At 40.5% G+C, this 25,736-nt stretch overlaps 1 protein-coding gene across 4 annotated transcripts in view; it reads right to left on the reverse strand.

Annotated features, from left to right (window-relative positions):
* LOC129780244 (myb-like protein A) overlaps positions 1 to 25,736 on the reverse strand; it is a 228,593-nt gene that overhangs the window by 19,171 nt on the left and 183,686 nt on the right. For all 4 annotated transcript variants that reach the window (XM_055788297.1, XM_055788296.1, XM_055788295.1 and 1 more), the window contains one exon: positions 1,385 to 2,002. In XM_055788297.1, coding sequence (XP_055644272.1) covers positions 1,385 to 2,002 — 618 coding nt within the window. The remainder of the gene's footprint in view (positions 1 to 1,384; positions 2,003 to 25,736) is intronic.

Consider the following 25,736-nt stretch of genomic DNA (forward strand, 5'->3'; position numbering starts at 1 on the left):
TCAAATCTCCACGCGTATGTACGTAGGTGTGCCGCCATCTGCAAGGGAAATCCAAATGCCATAGGTAAACATCAAATAAATATTTGTTTTCGCCGAAAATGGAAACATATCGGTGAATATGACCAGCCGCATGTATAAACTTATTTTGAAATAGCTATTTTTTCATCTGGGAAATGAGACCAATTACCACTTTGTTCAAAATGATTAATCTGGGCAAATTTCTAGCAGGTGTTTTATTGACCGGAACCGAATAAAACAAACAATTGCAGTAAAGTACCCACCGCCGACCACCCCAGTTTCAACGCACCCATCAGTTCCATTCGGTTCGGTTCAAAAACCGCATCATTGCGGCCGCCTCATAAACGTCCACTTGGCGTTCGCTCAACGCGCGGCCGGCAGAACATATTGTCACACGCAGTAAGTGCCGTCGGCGTCCGTTTGGGTGGAGGAAAAAAAATTCTTACGATGCTACGAGGCAGTTTCAGCGGCAAGTTTTGATCCGACTCAATTTCACTAGGTTTTATTATCCACCAACCCCCCCTCTTCACTTCCGTGATCTGCTGTATTTCACTTCAAAGCCGCTGGCAGCTTTAGAATCTCGCACTTTTCCAACTAAATTAGTTGCCAACCGAATGGACATTTGTGCAGCGAGTCCCTCAAAGGAATGGGCAAGGGAGAATTTATTCACCATTTTTGTTGTTGTTCGTCGTTGTTTTTGCTCATTTAATAATAAGCGCGGCAACTAGTAACGGCGGGCGACTTTATTTGGCAAATTTATTGGCAAGCTAGCGTCTTGGGCGCACTGTCGCCGGCGGCAATAGTAGTGGCCTAGTCCTGTCACAACCGAAGCGTTGCGACCGTTATAAGTTATGCACTGGCTGGCTGGAAAAGTGTTTACAATGTTTCACCGAGCAGCCGCGGAAGCCCATCGCGGGAGGAGTCTTGGCGCCGAAAAGTGCATGATTAGGACAATACCCCTTCTGCTTCGGGGTGACGAAAGCAGAAGGGTCTAATGCTGATTTATTTGATGGCCGGCGGCTGCGGCACTGCGTTATTATTTATTAGCTTTCGGTAGCTTATCTTGGAATGCTTCCGCGTGTTTGAGAGTGTACACACGACTTGGACCATCATCGAAGGCAGTCAGTCGGAGTCGGAACAGGGATATCAGTCACGAAGCCATGAAGTGCAGGCGGCGGTGGCGGTAGCCTGCGTGAGAACGTGATTGTCGGATTAGCGCCTCTATCGCGAGCATTCGTTGGTTCCGCATGAGCACGGGCATTCGCCGCTCTGTGCGCGGCTAATGTTGATTAATCTTTTGGAGAGGTGGACTCTGTTAATTGATAGGGGGTGGCACTTTGTCATTAATCGGTACACGCGGACTTACCTGTAATCGGCGGTGGCTCGACGACGGTCGACGGCCCGAAGAAGGACGGGATGTCCCCGGAAGTCGTGACGGGTGTATTGAGATCGCCGGTTTGAGCGTCACCCTGGGACTGGGAGTGATCGTCTGAGGACTGGTGCAGGTTCGAGTCGGAGGAGTGGTGAGTGCTGGCTGCCGTTGTGCTGAGGAGACTCAGATGCGGATGATGGGAATTACTGGTGGTTGACGTAGTTGAGGTTGTCTGGGTAGTGATGGAGGAGGAAGAGGTGGATGTATTGTTGTTGTTGCTATTGCTGCTGCTGCTGTTGGGAGTTTGAACCGTGTGGTGGTGATGAGTTGCCGTCTGGGAGTGATGGGTAGCGGCCGTGTGCGTCTGGTGGTGATACGGATGGTACAGATGATGATGATTGTTGTTGGGTGTTGCGGAGTTGTTGTTGTTCAAACCCAACGATGTTGTTGTGGCTGCGGTCTTGAACAAGCCACAGGTGTCGAAACTGAGTACGTTGAAGTGCGCCGCTGCTGCTGATTCTGTCAGTAGGAATGTGTGATGCGGTGGCGCAACCAAGGTTTCAAGCCCTTCCATGATCATGGCAGCTGCTGGTGGTCCAGGGGCAACGCCACCTGCAATAAATAGAAAGGAGAAAAAAGAGAGAGACAAATATTAAACACTCGATCTGGAGAAACGACCGAAGCAAAACAAACCAGTCGTGAAATTGATTAATTAAATGTTATTAAACAATTGACACTTGACATGGCTCTAATTTAGAGCAATTCATGGAGCCGTGAAAGTGAGCAGTGAGCGACTCCCCGTCTAATATGGTCACTGTGTCAGCGTGTTACAAGCATCGCGTAAACATTGGACGACGCAATCAGCTAACCTTAAATGATACTATTCATTAGCACTAGACGGCCTGCTGCACAACAATTGTTGCGTTCCCTTCTCGGGCTATTTTTGGAGGTGTCATTCGAGTCGCACTTCTCGTTCCTTCTCTTCAGATATTCCCTATCCCACATCCATCAAGCGATAACGCGTCCGAAGGGGATCTGTCATCGAGATTATCGTCAACGCGGTCAATCGATTAACCAGCCTTCGATGTAATCTTTCCTGGTTCTCGGCGGACCCGAACTAACGCACACCAAAAAGTCCCTCGTGTACATAAGTAGGTATCTGTCAAAGCTGGAGCAAAGCCGTTAAATTATTCAGATTTTTGCTTTCCCTAGCAAGCAAAAGGGTGACGCTGGAAGGCGTGTGAAGTGATCAACAATAAAATTTATAGAAGATAAAGAAAATGTTTATGTAATAAAAATAAAATATCGAAATAAGAGGAGCAACGCGAGCAGATCGGACCCAAGCTAGGGAAGACGGTGCGATGCGGCGGTAATCACGCGGATGGCAGTCAAGCCACTCTCTGCCACAGGAATAAAAGTGTCAAAATAAACGTATTAAATTTATAGATATTTATTTCGCCTTTGGCTGTGTGTGAGTGCGTGTTGTTGTCCGGTCCCTTACAATAACTCTCGGCATGTCGTTTGGTGCTTGTTAGACAGGGTCTCAAGCGGTTGCGCCAAATGAAATCATCAGACGTGTGCGCACACGTCGCACTCGCGGCGTGACGTTCTGAGTCGTCGGGGACCATGTTAAGTGTCTCGTGGGGATTTCGGAACCTCTGCTCTTATAACGATGCGCGCGTTCGAGCGGCGAAACACGTAGAGAAACGTCAACGATGTCGACAAAAAGCGGACTTTAATCTACGAGCAAGGTTACATATGAGAATGTTAGCATCAGATTAAGATAAGATTTAAGAACGTAAGTGACAGTTGATCGTTCTTGTGTCTTTCCACACCGCGTCAATTGAGTCGAGTTCGCTGGTGTTGTTCCAGCAGAGACGACACGAGGGGCAGCTGGATGTGGAATCCGAACGGGATGCGATAGAGATCTAGCAGTGAGAACCAAATTTTCTCTAGCGATCACCAGATTCCGGAATACTGTTGGTGCATTGTGACCGACAATTTGGGCAATGGTTTCTCAACAACCAGAGTCCAACTAATTGAACTAACAACAGCACCCGGCCGATGTCGAGAATTCCGCTCGGTAATAGCTTTAATTAGTTGAACAAACATTTTCTTAACCATCGGGGCAACACATCATGCTCTTTTGGAACGAACGGGTTATGGGAAACGACCAGCGACCTATTAGCGTATCGGTTCACTATTGTTGATTATCATTACCGTCTTCATTAGCACATGTTTTGTTTTTCGGGATCCACTTTTTGCCGAAATGTTCGCGCCTTTCTCCCGTTCGATTGCTTCGGTACATTAGTGTAAGAAAAATACCTTCAGTAACCTGCGCGATTGCGCGTGCATCCAGAACAAAGGCCATCATTCTTCAACCGAACCATGTCTATGGCCCCATATGGAAATAAGCAACATTTCTGAGCACTTTTGGAGGGTTGTTGTTTGTTCAATTTCGCCTGCGAAGGAGTCCGGGTATAATATCTCGTTATTCAATTTCAAGACCCGGCCAATGACCAATGTTGTTGATTGGGAGAGGGACGGACCATTATATAAACGATGATAGCACCCGCCTACACTGCACCGTTTTGGAGAGCATGTATCCTGTGAAAGGCAGTTAGGGTGACGGTGGCCATCTTTTTAGTTCGCATTCGCTAAGGCAACCGGACTAATAAGCGGTCCTTGGCTCCGGAGTACTGTCGGACAGCTGCTAAATAAATCATAACGCTATATATTTACCATCAGTTGAACTCTGTATTGGATACAGTTTTTTTTGCCCCTAAACCACTTGTTGGGATCTTGCTTTCTTCTCTCTCCGTCCATTCAGTCATATCGACACTTATTTGCACCATCTAGCAGCAGTGATTTTGATTAGAATAACACATCAACTTCCCGTGGGACACATCAGTGAGCGGCGGAGAGCCCCTGAATCATGTTGTAAAAATAAATATATTAGCAGTGTCACTCCCCCTGGCACCCACAACGCTCTGTGTTTTCGCGTCGAACGGTCTCCTCCGGCCGCTCATGTTTGTGTGTTTTATTTTATGCCCTCCCATCGCCACCATGGCGGTTTGTTTCAATTTTTGTTTGTTTTGAGGAAAATCTAGCGCTCACACCGGGAGTGAAGGCAAGCCTAGTGCACACTTGTTACTGTTTGGAGCTATTTTTAGTGGCGCGAGATGTTGAGATGCTCAGTGAATGTACTTCAGAGACTGTCAATTTTCTTGCTAGGAAATTTCAACATTCATTGAACAGCAGAGACGCATTGATTCGATCATCCCTACCCATCGGAAAATAAGTTGTGGGAACGCTACGTGACAGATGTCGTGAGAAACGGTAATACTTTTCTCCGCCGGCCGCGCGCGCAATCGGTGACGTGTTGACACTGTTTTATTTGGAAGCTATTTTTAGTGATAATTCTAATAATTATCCCTAGCGTTGTGGAACAGCTATTTTTGTTTTTGTTTTGCTGCTCTTGCCGCCACCACTTGTTACGAATGTAATTTATTTATTCAGGTTCCGATAGTGGGTATACCGAAAAAACTGCGATCACGACGGGAGGAAACTCGCACCAATGACGTCAGTGGCACCGGGAAAACACTGGTATGCTTCATGAATGGAAGGAAGACATTAGCAATCGATTGGGCTCAGTTTTTACCAACACAGCTATTCAGCAAGCCACCTCAAATGTAATGGTTTGCGAGGAAAAATCGATAAAAGCTTCTTATCGCGTGCGCGCACATACAGGCGAAATTCCGCCACATATAGAGTGTGTGATATTTATGTACCGAGCATCCTATGTGTTCGGGCACTGATTGCGCAGAACAGTGACCTTGGAAACCCGGCGTTAGAGGAGCATGAGCCGGCGTGTGCTTTCTTCCTTCGTGCTTCCGTCGGCTGCAGTTCGGCATTTCATTCATAAGTTGGATTTCATTCATGAAAAAAGCGTTACCATGGACTTGACTTCCAGCCGACAACGGCCACTGCCACCCACAACCGTGCGGCAGCGGTAGCAAGGGTCGGTCCGGTCGTGGGTGGGCGCTATACCCCGCCGCAAAAATCGATTATTTTCAATACCCAGCCTTTTTTTTTATTCATGCAGCGTATTGTAAAGATTCATTACCTGGAGACTTCGAGACTGGAATAAAATCCGATGTGGTCCTTTTGGACACCGGTTATGGTGAGCTGGCTTTTTTTTGAAGCAGCTACCTTTACTGATTGTCACTAACACGCCCAAAAATCTGCATCACCGTTCACTGGTTGCTATATTTCCGACTGATTGTTAATGGATTTGTGTTTCACAACCTTCGTTCGCTTTTTTTTTTCCTCTCAGCACTTCACCTCTTTCAAATTCGCGCTTCGTTGCAGACTCAATTTGGTGGTTTATTTTCCAAACGCCCACTTGCACTGTTGTTATGTTGTCAACTTTTATTCTCTGACACTTTTGTTTGCTCTGTTGCCTTGTCAATTTGTTTTACGCTTTTAGCACTCCTCTTTGTTCGCAAATTCTGCACTCTTATTTTTTCTGTCACACTTCGAGGCTACTCCTGGCTAACACCGCCCACTTTTTTCAGCAAATTGTTATTTTCAACCTGTTTTCCTTCCGCTTCTCTGGCGAATAGCGATATTTCGTCACTGTTTTGCGGCAGGTTTTCCACTTCACCGAGGTGGAAAATTTAAACGCGAAATCGCGAAAAACTTTCCACTTTTCTTCTCGTGGTAGAAGGAATTTTCCTTGAATTTCCCTTTCTCTCACACAATTGTTATACCGCCGATCGCAGAGCCAAAGAAGCGTGTTAACGTCAAGAATTACCGAATACTACTGAAACGCGTCGCGATGCTACGTTCAGTTTTATGAATGAAATGAATGAAATAGAAGCAAAAGCCACGATCTCGGCTGCTTTCCCATTAATGGCGAGCCGCGCGAGCGGAGCGAAACCACGAGCGGCCACCACCGCTCCAATTCTCCCAAGTGGTAAATGGCTGGAGCAACCGACGGGACACACGCTGTGCCTGTGTGTGTTTCCCGCACACACACACACACACCCGGTCTGTTGCCGTTGCAGGCAAAGGCCAATCAATGCCGAGGATTTCTCCACTTCTCCACGATTAAATGGGAGGCTACCAATGGGTTGCGCTCAATGAATGAACTCGTATCCCCTCCACACAAGACGCAATCAGTGCACCAACACAGTTCCGCGAGGACTCGGAGAGCACACGCTGATCAACGCGCTCTCTCTCCCTCTCGCGCAACACACACCTGCATTCCTTGGTGCGGTCAATCTCGCGAGCAGACTCCTCCGCAACCGCCACCGTGTGCACCGAGAGCGGCTGATTTACCAACACAGCCGCCCAGCGAACCGCGCCCCTGCTGCTTGATGCCTGGTCGTCTCCCGCAAGACCATCGTCATCATAGTAATGACGTTTGGCACGCGTCTCTTTTCACTTTAAACTCTATACCCCGTCCGTTTGCGGTCTGTTCCTCACTATCCTTCTCCCCTACCGCGTACTGGCTGCTCTTGGTGCTTCGTGCATCGATTTTCACTCTTAGTAGTGTATGAAGTCGAAACGGGCAGAGCATCGAGTTCTCATGATCCGAAGGCGCGCGTGAGGCGGTATCTTGTGGTTTTGTGGGCATTTATTTTTTCATGCCTTCCGCTTTTCGATCATTTGTTCGTTTCGTTTTGATGCCAATTTACTAAACATGTTTTGTTGGCGATTTTCCGCTAGCTATCCAGCTAACCATTCCTCTCTATCTTGGAAGTGGTTTTAAACTTTTCAATTTATCTAGATGTTCTGCTTCAGGGAATGTATGACATTTTCACGCTGGTGGGAATTTTGTGTTTATTTCAAAGAAAATGATTTTTTTTCTGTAGGCCTCTCAAAGCAGAGGATTTATGTTAACATTCATTTAGTTCGTATTATTCATATACGTTTTGATACGTGGATAATTTTTGTTCAATGACATTGAAATCATGGTTTTGATAATCCAGTAATAATTCTTTAACCAAGGGGCTTTTTGGAAAGTGTTTTGGAGAAAACGTTGATTCAAATGGTTGTTCCTCTACCGCCATGATATTATGAAAGATTGAAAACCTCTTCTACTGCACGAATCAGATGGAAATTAGGCGGGCAAAACTTAGAACTATAAAAAACATATAGTGTTCAACTTATACAGTTCATGGTTCAGAAAACAAATTTCCTTCTTCTGAGAACTGTCTAACTTGCATGTTTGCCATTCTACAATAAGGATCATTTGACAACTGAAAATATGTAAGACTTTATATATTTTATTTTGCAAAAACAGTGATTCTACCATGATCAACTCTTATGTTGTAAATTACGTAATATAGAGTTTATATAAGTTCGCAGACGTAGCACGTAGCACGATAAGATAACCAATGCAACATATTAGCTCAATCGGACTTCATTTCCTGGCGTCGCAGACGTTAAAATTTGAGTTTTGCGAAAACCGAAGGGGGGAGTCAAATCAATATTTCGCACGAAGTTCCACATGAAAAATTGAGACGACCTTTTTTATTGACACCCTAATTCTCAGTTCGGCTGAAAAGTTCATAGGGTGACGTCTAAATGGTCCCTCTTGCAAAAATCTACTTGACTATCACAAACCACCATCTTTCAATGGATACGTGTCAAAATTTGACAGCAATCGGTCGATTGGTTCGTGAGTTACAGCATTGAGAGTGAAGCAACTTTTGTTATTGTGAAAAAATGGAAAAATCACAAATCAATGAAAACGTTGGCAAAATTGCATGAATTGGGCTTCGAATTGGTTCCGCATCCACCGTATTCTCAAGATCTGGCCCCCAGTACTATTTTCTGTTCGCAGGCCTGAAGAGAATGCTCGCTGGCAAGAAATTTAAGACCGATGATGAAATGATCATCGAAATTGATTCCTATTTTGAGGAAAAACCGAAAAAGTACTATAAAAGTGGTATCGAAAAGTTGGAAAATCGCTATAATCGCTGTATTGCCCTCGAAGGCAATTATGTTAAATAATAAAATTGGATTTTGCAAAAAATAGTTTTACTGTGTTACCTTATAAACTTTTCAGCCGAACTGTTATGTTTTGCCTCGTATTCCGAAAAATAGATCAAGTCCCAGAGTCATTTTTGGAAATAATTTTAATGTTTTCCGGCACGACCGCAAATTATCGTTTTCTCAGAAGAAGTCTGAAGGAGGGATCCTCTGACGAAATTACACATCTCGATTTTAACCAAATAAATCATGTACAAAATTCAAAAAACTATTATCTAGACCTTTTATTCATTAGCATCACCGACGACTTTTGTGTGAATGAGTTCATGACTCCCTTTCGGAAAAATGAAAAATTTCACACGACAATTAAACACTCAATCTTCATACATAACAGTCAATTGCCCATCGACTGGGAGTATGAAGAAGTGCCAGACAACAAGTCGAACTTCAAAGCAATCAAATGAAGCAGAATTTGCGTCGAAGAAAAGAAGACGAAAAAATTCAACCAGCAAATATCCTAATACGTTCGAATATAAAAATTTTAAGGATGAAAAACAAAAAGCACATTAAAAACTCAAAATTGACAAAAGTCCCGAAGAAATTCTTTCATTACGTTAAGTCTAACCTTAAAAGCAATAACTTACCATCGCAGATGCATCTCGATGAAGATGTGGGAAATTCTTCGAACGAAATTTGTAATCTCTTTGCGAATTTCTTTCAGGGAGTATATACACCATTTTCCACAAAAATCGCGATCGGGACTACACCCAAACTCGCGTTGGCAGAAACATTTCATCTTTGGCAGAAATGATGCCATTTCGTGTACTGGAAGGTCAAATGCGAAAATAATGAGCTGTTTTAAAACTTTAAAAATAGTTTGTATGTATGTATGTTTTCTAAGAGGATAAAGCAGAACATGAACGAAAATATATCTTTCTCTGTCTGGGTCGCGTATTTGACAAACTATACGAAAAGCTTTCATATGCTTTCATTTAAATGTGTCTCCTGTTTCGCTGTATCATATTGGCTCTAGCACATATTTTATACAAATGATGCCATAACATGTGCTAAAAATTAACTTTGGGTGTAAACCTGCTAGCACTAAAAGAACGCCAATGTTTGTTTTGTTAATGACTTAATTTCGCAACGAGTACAGTCAGCTGATAAACTTAATTTATATGTATCAATGCGTCAACTAAGAACACGCAAATTGTCTGTTACGAAATAATTCAGAACAAACGCCCCTAACAATCGCATGAAGCGTATATACAATCAGCACTGCGAAATATTTGACACAATAATGAATAAAGAACAGCTAAAAATAAAATGTATGGTAGGAATAATTTTAACCTATAAAAACATTGTAACATTAATATATAAGTATGTAGTCTACATTTGTTTGACGAAAATGTATAAATAAATAAATAAATAAATCGCAATTGTTATTATCATATGATCAATCTTAATAGCGTCTGATTTGCCATTGAGCTTGAGCTTGAGCTTGAGCTTGGGTACACGGTATAATTCGTAGTTGCTCTCCGTGATTGACCTGAACCAACCAAATTGCACACAGAACATTCAGAATGACGCTTGGGACTAGCAAATCATTCTCGTTGTGCAATTTTCGGTGATTCGAGCTTTAAATGGTCAATAACGACGCCGGCCACGTCCTTACAGTCACCAGGGGAAGGGAAGGAATGTTAGTATGATATTCGCCGCCCGAAGGCCAGAAGGGTCGCCTCTATAGTGTGGTTCCCTAGCGTTTATCATGGGAGGGATAGTTGTTAGTGGGGAGAGGTAAGAATCAGGATTCACTGAGGTAAGTGATGTGATTATGTGAAAGCGAACAATCGACGGAACGAGAAAATGAAATTTCGAAAATCCTATGTGTCTCAACGCGCGGCAGAAATTATCTCTAGGTATCCTGAGAAGGAAAACCTGCAAAATTGATTGGACCGACTATATATTCTATTATTTATTGCACGTATTTTTTTATTGAAATCCAATCGTGACGGCGGAGAGTTTTCTTTGGGAAACCTGAGAAGGTAACCGAGAGAACAGCTCCAAAATTAATAATTCTAAATTCATCACGCGTCTTCTTTATCGACCTCCAATCCCGACGATGAAGAGTTGTCTTTGGGAAACCTGAGAAGGTAATCGAAGTCACGAATACTATTTATAGAACTCCAATAACGATGGCGGAAAACTGTAGATTTCAAATATCATTTCCTGAAGCTGAAATTTGTAGTCTCAAACAATCCACCCTATAGTGATACCTGCACTACCGAACACACAGGCACATACTTCGCCCTAGCAATGATAAAAAAAGAACACACACATACACACAAATGGAAACAGTCCGATAAAGCCAAACGAAATCTTCGCGTCTTCGCATCACAAACAATTGCTTTATTCGGAGATCATTAACTCTTAACTGCTTCAGTGAATCCTAAACACACTCGCGAATTTATGGCCAACCGCTAGAATCATACTCAACGATCAGCAGAGAAAAACGCGTTCGAACATGTCTGACGAAGCTAGAAGAACCAAACGAGGAGCGAAGAAAAAATGCGTCCTTTCCCGACGACTGCCCGATCGAATCTCTCTTAATAGCGTCTGATTTGCCATTAAGGATTAACTACACTCATTGATCTTCCAGAAAAAATCGTACAGCAAAATACAGCGTCTGAATATAATATAATGTTCCACGAAGATTTTGAAAATTTGATAAACTTTCTAGAAAAAAATTAAATTTTAAATACAGTGGAATTTTTGAAACATCGGAGGTAATTGACAAAGACGTCATAATAGGCGGAATCATAATAAACGGATTCTACTGTACACTGTTAAAAACATACTCAAAAATTAAATTTATATTTGTTCAACGGTTTCATTGATATACCCAAAATTGCGTTGGCAGAAAATTTATTATTTTCGGCAGAAAAAAAAGCTCTTTTTTTGTGTTGAAGGGTGTAATGAACAAATGAAAGCACTTTTTCAAGGGTTTTCAATGTTTGTATGTATGGGAGCAAACCTCTTTTTCTCATAGACTGAGTGTCAGCTTCAAATGGTTCCCAAAAAAGGAAAGCCCAAACAATGTCAAGCAGAGATCGAGGCCGGATGGGATGTACGGTTGTTTTGCACGAGTACGCTATTCACATACCCAACGGTGTTGTTGTAAGAATTAGTGAAAATATTGCACCACATTCTAAAATGAAGTTTGATCTTAAAAGTATGTATGGAAATCGTTTTCTAAGAGTGAAAAGAAAAGCATAAACATGAATCTATATCATTTTCGGACGTGGGCCGTCTATGCGGCAAGGTATGCGGAAAGGGTTAATGCGTATTTATTTGCAATGTGTCTCTTGTTTCTCTCTTTCATATTGCTCTTGTATTGCTGTGACATATATATTATACAAATGCTGTACTAGTATGAAAGGGTAGTATGTACACACAAAAGAGAACGAGACAACTCTGCTTCGGTTCGCACTTCATGCTACACGAGCAACGAACCAAAACCGTCATGAACGGTTTCGGTGCCGAAAGTTTATATTCTGCTTTGCCTCTAACATATTACAAGTCGAACTTTTCCAAGCATCATGAAGCAGCAGGATAATACGAGCTATGCAAAGCGAATGATTCATATAATATAATAATAGCAGATCCCGATTCTCAAGTCTCAGAGAGTGCAAACTATATGATTATTTAGCTCGATAGAGGCTAAGGGAAGGGTAGTCAGATTATATTTTTCATTTACAACGTTGCTATCCCTTGAAAAATATATATTCATATAGACCGCAAAGTTTTACTAGCAACACCGCTACACTGAGAAACAAAAACTTTCTCAGTTTAGCTGTTTTCCCATTCGCAGCTCTCCGCAAATGGTGACCGAATGATGACGTGATTTTTCAATTATTATTTATCGCTCTGCATTTGTCTGTGTAGCGGTTTTTGCTATAGCTAGAGACGACATATGCGGTTCAAACTTGTATTCAGGCTTCGAAAATGGTGTGCGATATTAAGTACAGCTCGGATATGCAATCAATCGGATATGCAATTCATTTGGTGCAACAGAAGAGAATACTGAGTATTTGAATCATCCATCCATGTTAGGTTATATATTCGTGAATGGTTACTTGCCTGACACATTGTGTATCATTCAATATTGACAGATATCCAAACACTGATCTCTACAAATAATATAGAAAATGGAACTATGTGCAATTATGTATGAAAAATTTTTAAAAACGATCTATGCAAAGTCTAATTGTTTCCGAAATATAACCAATTTTTAACAATGAAAATTATGGGTGTGAACACTCATTCGTTCCGTTTCTTGGATGAAAAACACATTTATTTGAATAATAAAAAGAATTGATACATTATTAAAAGTATTGGCCATTACCAGCCATTACTTTTTCCCATCTTTCTGGAAATCAATGGATTCTGTCACGAAAGAATCGTTCATTTTTTGAAGCCAATAATGAATCAAGCGTATTTCACTCAAAGCGTTCTGCATCGATCGAAATATATGGTAGTCGTGTCTGGTCGCATAATCTGGATGTTTTTCGGCAATAACTCGCTTGAAACGGTTCAATTCTGTCTGTAGAAGTCTCCATTGATCGTTTGACCAGGTTTTATAAACTCATAGTGGATTATACCTTTTTTATCCCTCCAAATATAGAGCAGTACTTTAACACCATGAATATTTAGCATTAGTGCTGACGTTCCTAGTTCGCTGGGCTCTACATACGAGCTTTTGCGTATTGGATTGTTGTAATGAATCCATGTTTCGTTTTCGGTAATGATTCGATGCAAAAAAAGCTTTGCTCCGTTCAAACAATATTTCGGAGATCCAAAATCGTCGTTCGACATCTCTTGTTTTCAATTCGTATGAAACAAAATTTTCTTGCATTTGCATGTATTCTGCGGCTGTGAGTCGGTAAGAAATAGTTTGTCGAGTTACTCTCAATGATTTTTTGAGCTCTGTTTGCGTTTGACATGAATCTTGATCGAGTGATGTCTTTAATTTTCCACATTTTGTCTTTAACTTCAAAATCACCACGTTTAAATCGTCCAAACAGTATGAAATTACGAACGAATCATGATCATAAGCTAAAGATGTCAGATCTTCCCCGTTCCGTTTTATACGCAAGTGAATTTGAGCAATATAACATTCTTCACAAAATCATTGATTTCCCTTGTATTATATACAGTGACGAACAAAACATTAAGAGGAACACAGAGGAATGTTTTCGTTCATCGTTTTCATAATAAGCTCAAAGAAACTTGCTGGCAGTCAGTACATGTTTATAAACAACAGTTCAACAAAATAATACAGTAATATAACAAAAAAACTGCAATTTAAGAAATAAACAAAAAAAATCATCTTCATTGTGTGGACAAAATTATAAGACCTGTATGATCAAACTAAATTTCACGAAGCAGATTGTGTGAAGCAAACAGATCACAATCAGTATTTTGCCGTAAATTCCTTATTCCGAATAACATTTTTTTCGGCATGTAATTGACAAGTACACCCAAACTACCGTTGGCAGAAAACATTTCATCGTCGGCAGAAAAAAAGCTTTTTCGTGTGCTGAAGGGCGATACGAACAAAGTGTGCCTACCAATTTCATAGTACAGTGGTTTGATTTCTTCGAAAATTTGATTGGTTACAATATTTTCCGGTATTTTGGTAATTTTTGCGCTTTAACCGATTGTAATACTTGGGGTTTTTCTGTGAATATCCTTCAAATATCTTTAGTATCTCATGTGTAGCCTTCTTCTGAATTTTCTTAAAGTTTGACACACATCGACATAAAAATGCGACAAAGAAAAAACCAAATTTATGGCAATTAACTTTATGTTTTGTTTTATCCCAATTTAATGCACCATGTACCCTGTACTTTAGACAATAGTATCGCATTATTTTTACAGTTTTTTTATGTTTATTTACAGGTTATCAATTTCCATTGCGGTCTTCTGCCATAACAACAACAATGATAAAACAATGATAGAAGTCGGTATTCGGCGTGGTTTTACCACCCGAACAGTTTCTTCGAGTTAACGATGTAGCAATATAAGTGAAATCTCCTGCCTATTCAGTTCCAACGTTAAATAGCAATGAAGAGTCAAGAAAGCTGCTCTGAAGGTAAACTGGTCGAATTACAGAACTTTTCAATTGTTCATCTAGAATCAGAATCTCCAAAATTGAAACTTTTAAGACATAATTTTGGACTGCTTAAGAAAACGAGTGGGTTCACAGTTTCCACGCGAATATTGATTTTCACAAATCACAGAAAAAAAAAACGTGAAGAGGGTAAAATGGATTGTACGTTCAAAATAACCTTTTATTGAGATGATACACTCCGGGAAGTGTTTACAGTGGCCGTCGATGCGTCTGATGCAAGTATTGATCAAGGAATACTTACAATTCTTCTTCTTCTCGAATGGCGTTAACGTTCCCTGTGGAACTTTTACCGTATGCATTACCTAGCGTCATTTATTAATACTTAGTTGAGATTTCTTAAGCCAAATAACACGCCTTGAATGTATTTCGAGGGGCAAGCTCTTGAATACGCGTGACCACAGTGCAAGTCGAAGGAAATTTCTCTGACGAAATCGAACCCGAACACCCGGCATGATAATGTGAGACGTTAACCACTCGGCCACAGGTGCACCTGATACTTCCAATTCAGGATCACCGAATATTGCAGTCTGCCCTGGACCCCCATTGCTTTTCATATTAGAATGACCAGTTCTGAAACGCTAAAACCAGCTCTTAGAGCCCCCGCAGACTGCATACTTTTTTTCGGCAGACAGTTTGATCGAGTTGGCCTGTTGTGCACAAACCGACCCAACTGAATCGGTATAATGTGCGCATATGCATATCTCTCCATACTGCTTAAGTCGGTCGATCAAACTATCGGCCGCAAAAAAGTCTGCAGTCGGTGGGGACTCTTATTCTGATAGAGAATGTCGTGCGTAGACTATCATTGAAGATCCATTCAAGAATATTTATCAGAGCCACGGAAGGATTGTTCATATAATTCATGGTAAAAATGGAATCGAAAAAAATACATCATATAATTCGTCATTGTTTTCGCGAGAATTACCAATATCCTTCCATTCTGCTTAAAAAAATTTAATAAAAAAGGTCGATATTTATTGAGAACGTGATTGCACGCAATGAAGGACAGATGAATAAAACACGGTAATTAACTAGTTCAGTTTTTGACATTGTGTGTGTGTGGAGTCGTTCATTTTTGTACTATTAGATCAATACTCAAGACTAGACAAGGCAAAGTTGTTCGATCATTTTATCATAGAATATTAGATATTGCTGATAATCACTAAAAAACTAGTTTGATATTAGGTGAACCTAAATATAGCTATATTTTTTTAACCTGAATCACACTTCGGCTTGCCCGCTTTCCTGCCACTAGCTCATATCTGTACTACCATCAAAAGAAACGCCGATCATTGGTGGTTAAGAAGAGATATTTCTTCCTCCGGCCACGGTTTGAGAGGTGATTTTTACAGCAATGATTTGACCCATAGGGCTCCGTTATCTTGCGTTATCTTCGACGCAATTTGCATGTTTGATTTTGCGATTCGTTACGATTCATTCTTCGGTTGGAATGAACGGATGTTCCACCACTTCTTTTCCTTTGGTAGACTTGAGCGGATCGGGTCCGAACCGTGGCCATATATTTCTGAGTAGGAACTAGCGAGTGCTACAGTAGAGTGGTTGTGTGGTTCGACATGATATTGTGGCACTGTTTTCATTTTTGAAAACTGGGCTGAAGTTGTAACATTTTAGAGTGAGGCACACAAAATTGGTTGTAATGAACCTTCTAGCTATCCTATAACTGGTTCCACAGGTGCAGTTACTGGGTACTGTAATAGGTATCATGAACATTTTTTAACAGAATTAAAAAAAAAGGAATTTTCAGGGCTAAGTGGGGGATGAGAAATACTTCCCATCCTTTATTTTCCAAATAGTTGTTCTTCAGTTTCAATTTTCAGGCAGCCAGGGTGCTTTTCCATCTCATATGAAAATTGCCATTTTTTTAACGCATAAATCAATCCTTGAACTATGTATCCGGATCCACAATTCCCTAGCACATGACGACCCTTTAGCTACTTATTTTGACGTAGGACAAGTCTAACCATTCAATATACGAGTCCATTCAATGTTTCTGGTGGATTTTGAACGTTGATATCTCTTATATTAATGGAATGATTTTAATCAAAATACACAAATTAGTAGGAAATACATCCGACTTTTTCTGCCTAAGAAATATATAGTGGATATAATAAAGGTAGTGGATAAAATAAAGGTAGATTTGCCAATTTTACTCGCAGCAAACATTTTCCCACAATGTAATAAGTAACATTCTTGCAATTCGGGCGTTAGCTCAGGGTTCCTTTCTTCGATGTCATATTCTATCGATCAAGAGATAAAAATTATTCTGCTTTGTTGTTTCAGTTTTCAGTTTCGCTCTAACACCATATGCTAAAGCAATTTGGAAATATTGCTGCTGTGCCGATTGCTCGTGACGGTCGATAGAAGCATTCTGAGCAATTAAATATGCGTTTGTTGAACATAATAAGCTAACAGAGGCGGCGAAGGCCGTTCTCAAGGATCATAGTTTAGGTTGAGTTTTAGAAACTAGCCTTTTCAAGGCTAGTGGCGAATGAATTGCAAAAGTTTGAAGCCTCTGTTGCGACGCATAAGGGGTTGAGTGTTAGGGTGTGCCAGATTTCATGAAAGTCCCACTGTTAGCGCAACGGACAACACGTTTTATGAACTCTTCAGACTATTTACTACAACAATTAAATGGCGAATTGAAAACTTGAAGAGACAAAAAAAAAGAGTGGATTTGAAAAGTAATTTCAAGTTCTTGTGAAGCACCAAGTTTGGCTTTTATCTGTTGTTCGCAATTATTACCATATATTGTATAAATTATGGTGTAAAGCTTCTCTAGTGGTATCACATATATAGTGTATTTTAGTTAATCCTTCTAACCCTGCACATTTCTTATAGCAACTAAAGAAACGTCAACAGCCTCATTAATTCAAGTCTTTTCTATCTCTATCTCTCTTTCTTTTCTATCTCTCTCTCTCTCTCTCTCTCCATTTTTTTATTCCATTCTAGACAGCGATCAGGCAACATTATGCGTTGAAGCTGAGAGTTAATTTGGAATTTATTATTTATGGATTTTCTAATTTATTCGGACATATCGGTGACCTTTCCGATGATGACCTTTCCGCGTACTATTCTTTAACGGCCTACCCGTCATTTCTTGCAAAAAAAAGTGGCTCAATAAAACACTCCATAGATGCTATTCGTCAATTTTAAGAAGATTTAAATTATGGCACTCATAACCAATTCAAACACTACCGCTGTTTGGATCGAGCATTTAAAGTGTTGTGGTACTTATAGTTGCTCTTCATTGACGGTTTGGGTAAGCACACAAATGAGCAAATGAAAAAAAAGGAAATTCTTATAATTTTTTTCAATTGAAACCATTTATAGACCAGAAGATTGTAATGTATAGCATATCAAACAAATATTAGATAATTTACGATTCGATTGGTATGCGGATCATCAAAAACCGTTTTGAGCAAAAATAGCAAAAGCAAAAGATGCAGTTCTACATCGAAAATTTGGAAAATGAACCATCAAAATATATCACCTTGTATTTTAATAAAGCCATATTTTACGTTTTTACTTTTCTGTTCAGCACAGTATATTTATGCAATAGAGGTGTAGGTCATGTGCGTATGATACATTAACGGAAACACTATCATTTTAATCGACCGCAATTTCATCATGAGCGTTTTTATTTTAGTCGTCTAATAACCCATAGACCCATCCTAAGCGTTTTATGCCAAACTAAGAGACGGCGCCCTTTACGACAACCCGTTGTAAAACAGCATCGAACACAAATCGGAAATATTTCTGTATCGTTCGCAGCTTGGTTGGCTTCATTTTCCCTTAATTTCATTGCATCCACTACTGATCCCCGGCTTATGGCAGTCAACCAGCCAAAGCCTCCACCAGCCATAGCAGCAGCATCCAGCAGTCCCTCGCTGCCCGACGCAGCTCGCCGCTCAACGAACCAGGCTAACACCAGCGCTCTCTGTGAGTCTCTGTGGAGCGCCGAGAGCCAATCTACATAACAGCACCATTTTTCTTGTTTGTAAATCCACTGAACTGCGCGCACGGGGCCTGTGGAAAAACGAGCGCAACTCTCGGATGACGAAACGCTGAGAAGTGGCTGTTTTAGACCAGCTGGTGATGCCGTGCAATTTTTGGGACGCCAATTTCCGGGATCAGTGGCACAGCTGTGTCCAGCGAACGACCTCCAAGGACCATTTCAGCGAACTAGTTGTAAATTTTCGCATCCACGGGTGTCCCGCACACTTAGAACGTAAGAAATTGAAGCTTTTGTTCGCACATGTTCACCCGCGCATACGATTGGTTCCGGGCAGACCGTTCCTTCGTCTCGTACTCGGTCACTGTTTCGAGTGATTTTCAAGACCTCTCCGCTAGCTTTGCCAATGACGTCTCCTTCTGGCCTAATACTTGAACGAGCTCTGATGAAGCTGTGCCGTGGCCATGGCTTATGACTGGTGATGATATTTCCGAAAGCGCAGCGTCTCGCGGGGTTCACCCGGCTCCCGAAGCGCATGGAGCGTTTTTTTATTTATCATGTTTATGGTCATCATTTTCAAATATATCAAATTTATAGGGTTGCATTTAATTACGGCTCAGAAGCGGAGACGGGGAACCGAGACTTATTGAAGGCAATTTGGACCGTCTGACTGCTGCCGAAGCAGAGCGTGGATAGAGCCTAGGAGAGTGAGAAATTAGCCGAAGGAGATCTTTATAATAGTGTCACGCTTCGCGATATGGTGTGAAGTGTGTTGAAGGGGCTATAAAGTGGTCGCTTTTTTGTGTGAATTAACCTAGAAAAGATAGTTGGGAAGAATTTAACGAAAAATCGGCATAACTCACGTCGAGGCACGGCTGGGTTGTAAATACGTTGTTTCCCGGTGGGTTATCTCCATCGAGGAGATTACACCAAACCGTGTATGCAACGTAATGGAGAGACTTAAGAGGATACTCATTCCCTAAAGTGGTTCGGATTATGAACAGCAATTAAATCACTATCGCTCTTACACGGCGATTTGGTGTTTCATGGGATTTGACATGAATTAATTACTCGTTTGAACGGGATGTCTTGATTCTTGTGTGCAGATTGAAACATCCTTGAACTTAACATTCTATGGTAGCTCGAATACCTAGGAACATACCACAGCTATTTGAGCTCATCAGCTTTTGACAGCTCATATTTGATATAATATTTTTTTGCCATATGCATGAGGTTTGAACGTGATAAATTCGGATGATAAACTGAACAATGATAGTTAGGGACGAATGACCATCGGGTTAAAGTCCCTTAAAACCAAAAACTGAACTGAACATGTTTTTCGTAAGAGTAATGTCAAATGCGATTGCTTCAATATTGTTCGTCTAGGAGCTTCAATATTGCCCCTAGACGAACAATTATATTGCACAAACGAAAATATTGCGCAATAATATTGAACGGCTTTAGGCCGCTTAAGACGAGTTGGCATGAAATTCGTCCATAATACTTTATGAATTCATGACTTTTTCAATAATAAATAAATGTTAAACTAATCTCATATACGGTTATTTTGCACCTTTGAACTTTTACTACCGTAGTTTATAATTTTAAAATCTGAAACAACACTATGAATGGCTGATAAATATTGTTGTTGAGAAAAAAAGAATCATAGCACGAGCGCATTGTGTGATTCTCTCAAACGAACATGAATATTGGGTAAAGCTTGTGGTAAATCATTCTGAAACGTTCATCGCATTCTTGCATCTTCCGCAACGGTTGTGTCACAATCACCCAAATAATATTCACCCGAACATTCACGTTTACCATGATCATTTACCTTAATGCGACATTTTTGAGTTTTGTCGAATCTCCTCTTGAAAAATAAGATTAAATCGAAAAAAACATGAGAGAGCAACAATAATACGAAGTAATATAAAAAAAATGAAATGAGGAAATTTTAAATGATGCTGCAAACTTCGCTGTATCATTTATGGAAATTAGTTTAGGCACAATTAACATGCCGTCTTCTTTACTTTCCGTATTGCCATTTAAGACTAAGAGTAATGAACACGGGCTATGGAATATTTCGGAAATAAGGCCGGTAATTTTAACATGAAAATTATACAGCATAAATGCTTTGGAAATTTGAAAAGAATTGGTAAGAGAAAAGTGGCACTTACGAATCAACACCAGAGCGCAATCATTACAGGTAAACTTCGATATAACGTACATTTCACTTTCAAAATTGTACGTTGTATCGAATTGTACGTTATATCGAAGCGTAATAATGTACTCACAAACGTAGTCCATGATACATTATTGTGTTGCTATTTTATTAAAGTTAATGAATAACTTCAATCAGAAGACGAAGTCAGCCTTTCTCATGATGTTTCCCTTCGTACTGTTGATTGAAGCTTGATTCATTTAGAATCCGGAATCACAAAACCAGCTGTATTTCGGGATTGATTGAAGGTACAAAACTTGTTTTAGCATCACAATACAAATAATTCATTGTTCTAACAGGAAAAAAATCTTGAATTTTTTTTCCTTTACACTTTGGAAATGTGTACGTTATATCGAGGTAAAATGTACGTTATATCGAGGGTACGTTATAACGAGGGTACGTTATATCGAAGTTTCCCTGTATTATGAATTTATTTTGTCGTAATGAAATTCATTCTGAGGTCAATGAAATGGGGGCGAAGTCCCCATCAAATGAGAATTAGGAAGCCAGGCTGCCCAAACCGCCGATGTGGCGTAAACCGAGTCGGCCGCCGACCCGCTGTCGGAAGCGGCGACCTCTTGCAAACAAACATGTGTTTCACTGATTACCCGGTTAGTTTGAAACATAGGAGACGATCCTTTTGTTAGGATCGAGACATACATTTAGTTAGGATCGAGGCATACGTTGGCTTGGTGCATTACGTTTGCCCAGTCATTTTTTTCTTTAGATATATCGTTCACATTTCAATGCAAAACAAAAACACCGGGCAAACATTTGCCGTCCGAACCTAACTAAAGGATCGTCTCCTATGAGACACAGGTTTGCTTGCGAGAGGCCGCCGGTTTCGACGGCGGGTCAGCGGCCGATTGCGTCACCTGGGCGGCTTATAGGCTCGTGATCCAAATGCCTGGATAATGCTTATATCATTCGAAAGTATATAACCTATATAAAATTAATAATTTAATTCATATAAAAGTGAAACTATATATCTTTATCGCAACTCTGAAAAATATAAGTCTCAAACTTTCAAACATCAAAATAAAACTAAAAACGTTCAGAAAGTGTTCGTGAGTTCAACACTCAGGGCCCTCATTGACCATCTTTGTGTTGTTGCAGAATAACTACGTCCGCGCAACAATCATCAGCGATGGAGATCGATTCACAGTCGAAATAAGATCGATTCATCCATACATCTGCTCTGCTCTGCAAGACACATCGGGCTGCTGTTCTATTAATCAATCAACAATGATCATATCAACTCCGCTTTCCGGTGGTTTAACTGGATAATGTAAGAACAGAAAGAATACTCTTACGCCTAAATGGCTACTGTGTAATGTGCTATTTATAGATATGATAACCATGTGTGACATGTATACGATTAAAATTCGGCTCTGTTATAGCTAATATGCTAATGAACCTGAAATAAACAAATGGGATAAAAATAATTCTGTACAGTAGTCTTTGTGCACTTTCTTGACGCTGCAGACCAATTCTTCTTGAACTCTAACATATTTTTAGACACTGTACCTTCCTTCTTGAACTTGGCCTTGACAATTGCCCAGTAACGTTCAAATGGCCGCAGCTGGGGACAGTTAGGCGGGTTGAGGTCTTTTTCGACGAACATAATGTTGTTTTCCGAAAACCATTGTGGGGTGGAATTGGTATAATGTGCCGATGCCAAATCCGGCCAGAATAGAGGAGGAACCTTGTGCTTTCTATAAAGTAGAAGTAATTCTTCTTCAAGCCAGTGTTGCCACACGTACATATTTATCTGGAAAAGTACAGATTTTTTCGCTATTTTTGGTACAGATTCTGCACGGTACATATTTTCGTCAAAAAGTCTGGTACAGATTTCAAAAAGACTGGTACAGATTTTTTCCGCATGTGAATTTTTTTACATTCGAACAAAGCAACATTAAGGTACGCATCGACTTTTACGTCGCAGTATCGCTTGGTGCGGCTGATCGTAAAAATATTTACAATGCAATAATTAATCAGTTTCATTAGGACGGAATTTCTTACAATTATCGTCTGAAGGACTCGCATCGGACGATGCGATCGTGATGATGGGGGTTTCGAATTTCATAATGCGCTAACATTGATTGTCCGGACCTAATAGTCGTCAAATGTACATGAAATTCACTGGTTTTGTGTGCTATTTATGCATGTGAGAAAATCCCTGACTATCTTGAGCATTTTTTAGGGATATATATATACCTATATCCAATAGCCCAAAAAGGACTACAAAATTCGAGGCGATTTTTTTTCCTGAATATTATCAGAACAAAAATAAGCCTCGAAATCGGCTCAGCAACGATACGATGAACGCTATTTTGAGATCAGATTTGATCAAACATCGTGCTGGCAGCTCGAAAAGTTTTATAGATGATAGTATGCAGTCTAGATTCAGAAAACAGATGTATAAGCATCATCAAACATAAGAATGACTTGCAAATGTAAATGTAGTATAAGTAAATAAATGAGTATTTTTTCATGCTAATAAAATAGATTTTTTTTTCTACAACGAATATTTTCGATGGTACAGATTTTTGGAAAAAAAAGTACAGATGAGAAAGATGTTTAACCCCTCTGGTACAGATTGAAATGTGTCAACACTGCTTCAAGCATTCTTCCATATAAACTTGAGCATTTATAGTCCCTTTTGTGGAAAAAGTTGACGATCGCATGCCACACGTGCAAATGGCTTGCCAAAAGAGCACTTTTTGGCCGAAAAGCGTTCTGGAATCTTCTTTGACGTATGTTTCGTCATCCATGAGAATGCACTGGTTGGGATTGTTCAAAATACACTCATATAGCATTCGAGCTCGTATTTTATCGCGATCTTGCAGCTTCGGTATTTGTTTGGCCACTTTTTGCTTTTTATAGGTCTTTGAACCATGTCTCTATTTAACCGTTTGAATACGGGGGCGCGATAGCGCTCTTCTGGTGTATGCCAAAAGTGGAGCGCGATAGCGCTTGTCTTGTTTTATGTTAGCACTAGCTGACCCGGCAAACTTCGTCCCGCCCAAAATCTGTTTTTTTTTTGTTATCAATACCTTCAAACATTCACTCCCCCCACTTCTTAGAAAGATGGTGTGTTGTGTGGAGTGTTGAACCACCTTAGAAATGTTTCTTGCCCCCTAGAACCTCCACATGCCAAATTTGGTTCCGTTTGCTTAATTAGTTCTTGAATTAGGCAGAAATGTATGCTACATAGACGTATGCATGCATGGCAGTCCCCCACCTCCCTTCAGAGAGAGGGAAGGAGTTCCGTGTCCTCTAAAACCTTCGAATGCCAAATTTGGCTCCATTTACTTGATTAGTTTTCGAGTTATACAGAAATTTGTCTTTCATTTGTATGGCAGTTTCCCCTTAGAGAGGGGGGTGGAGTGTCTGACCACCGTAAAAACATTTATTGCACCCTGAAACCTCCACATGCCAAATTTGGTTTCATTTTCTTGATTAATTCTCTAGTAATGCAGAAATTTGTGTTTCATTTGTATAGCAATCCCTCCCTTAGAGAGGGGGGTGGAGGGTCTAACCACCATAGAAACATTTATTGCACCCTATAACCCCCATATGCCTAATTTGGTTCCATTTGCTTGATTAATGCTCGAGTAATGCAGAAATTTGTGTTCATTTGTATGGCGCCCCCCCTCTTAGAAAGAGGGGAGGAGTGTCTAACCACCATAGAAACATTTATTGCACCCTAAAATCTCCATATAACTAATTTGGTTTCATTTACTTGATTAATTCTCGAGTAATGCAGAAATTTGTGTTCCATTTGTATGGCAGACCCCCTTAAAGAGGGTGGAGGAGTGTCTAACCACTATAGAAACATTTATTGCACCCTATAAGCCTCATATGCCTAATTTGGTTTCATTTAGTTGATTAATTCTCGAGTAATGCAGAAATTTGTGTTTCATTTGTATGGCAGCCCCCCCCCCCTCAGAGAGGGGGGAGGGTTCTCAAACTATCACGAAAACCTTGCCCGGCCCCAAAAACCCCTACATACCAATTTTCATGTCGATCGGTTCAGTATTTTCGAGTCCATAAGAATCAGACAGCAGACAGACGGACAGAAATCCATTTTCCTTAACGTTCGAGGCATTTTTCATAGCGTGACACAAGTTTTTGTATTCCGAGCGTGAAGTGCGTAGCGTCCAACTTTTTGAAGTACGATGTAACTGCGTAACGAATTTCTTCAGTGTTATCGAATCGTTGATCGCCGAACGCCTGTTTCATCACCGGGAATGAGTGATAGTTTTTCAATTGCTCTTGAGTTACGCGAGCAGAATGAGGCCGCGCATTATCGTGGATGGGGAACACTCCTTTCGTCAATAAACCTGGCCTTTTGTTCTTAATCGCGGTTCTTAATCGGTCTAAAACTTCACAATAGTACGGTGATGAAACAAGCGTTCAGCGGTCAACGATCCGATAACACTGAAGAAATTTGTGACGCAGTTACATCGTACTTCAAAAAGTTGGACGCTACGCACTTCACGCTCGGAATATAAAAACTTGTGTCACACTATGAAAAATGCCTCGAACGTTAAGGCGATTATGTAGAAAAATAGAAAATAAAATATAGATTACAAAAATCACCTTGTTTTTCGCCCTAACTTTATATTTCCGCGATTTCTGAGGCACTGAAACTTATTTTTTGAACGATTCTCGTATATGTCATTATCCTAGGAGTAAATACAAATAGATTGAATTTTGGGTTTAATCTTCCCGACTCAAACAATACAACGATATTATGTGAGTTATTATGAACATTTCCTCTGCAGTACCACCTTTGCTCCATACCTTCGGCCTAACAGGAACATCGCGTTAAGAATCAATTACGTCAAAGTGTGAAATAATCCCACAAAGGCGCGAAGGTTTATTTTTAACCGCCAATTCCATCACAAATTTTCGCACGCGTCATTTGGCTGCTCTGGTGTTTACTAAAAAG

The sequence above is a fragment of the Toxorhynchites rutilus genome, chromosome 3, assembly GCF_029784135.1.
Source record: "Toxorhynchites rutilus septentrionalis strain SRP chromosome 3, ASM2978413v1, whole genome shotgun sequence".
In the NCBI taxonomy this organism is placed as follows: domain Eukaryota; kingdom Metazoa; phylum Arthropoda; class Insecta; order Diptera; family Culicidae; genus Toxorhynchites; species Toxorhynchites rutilus.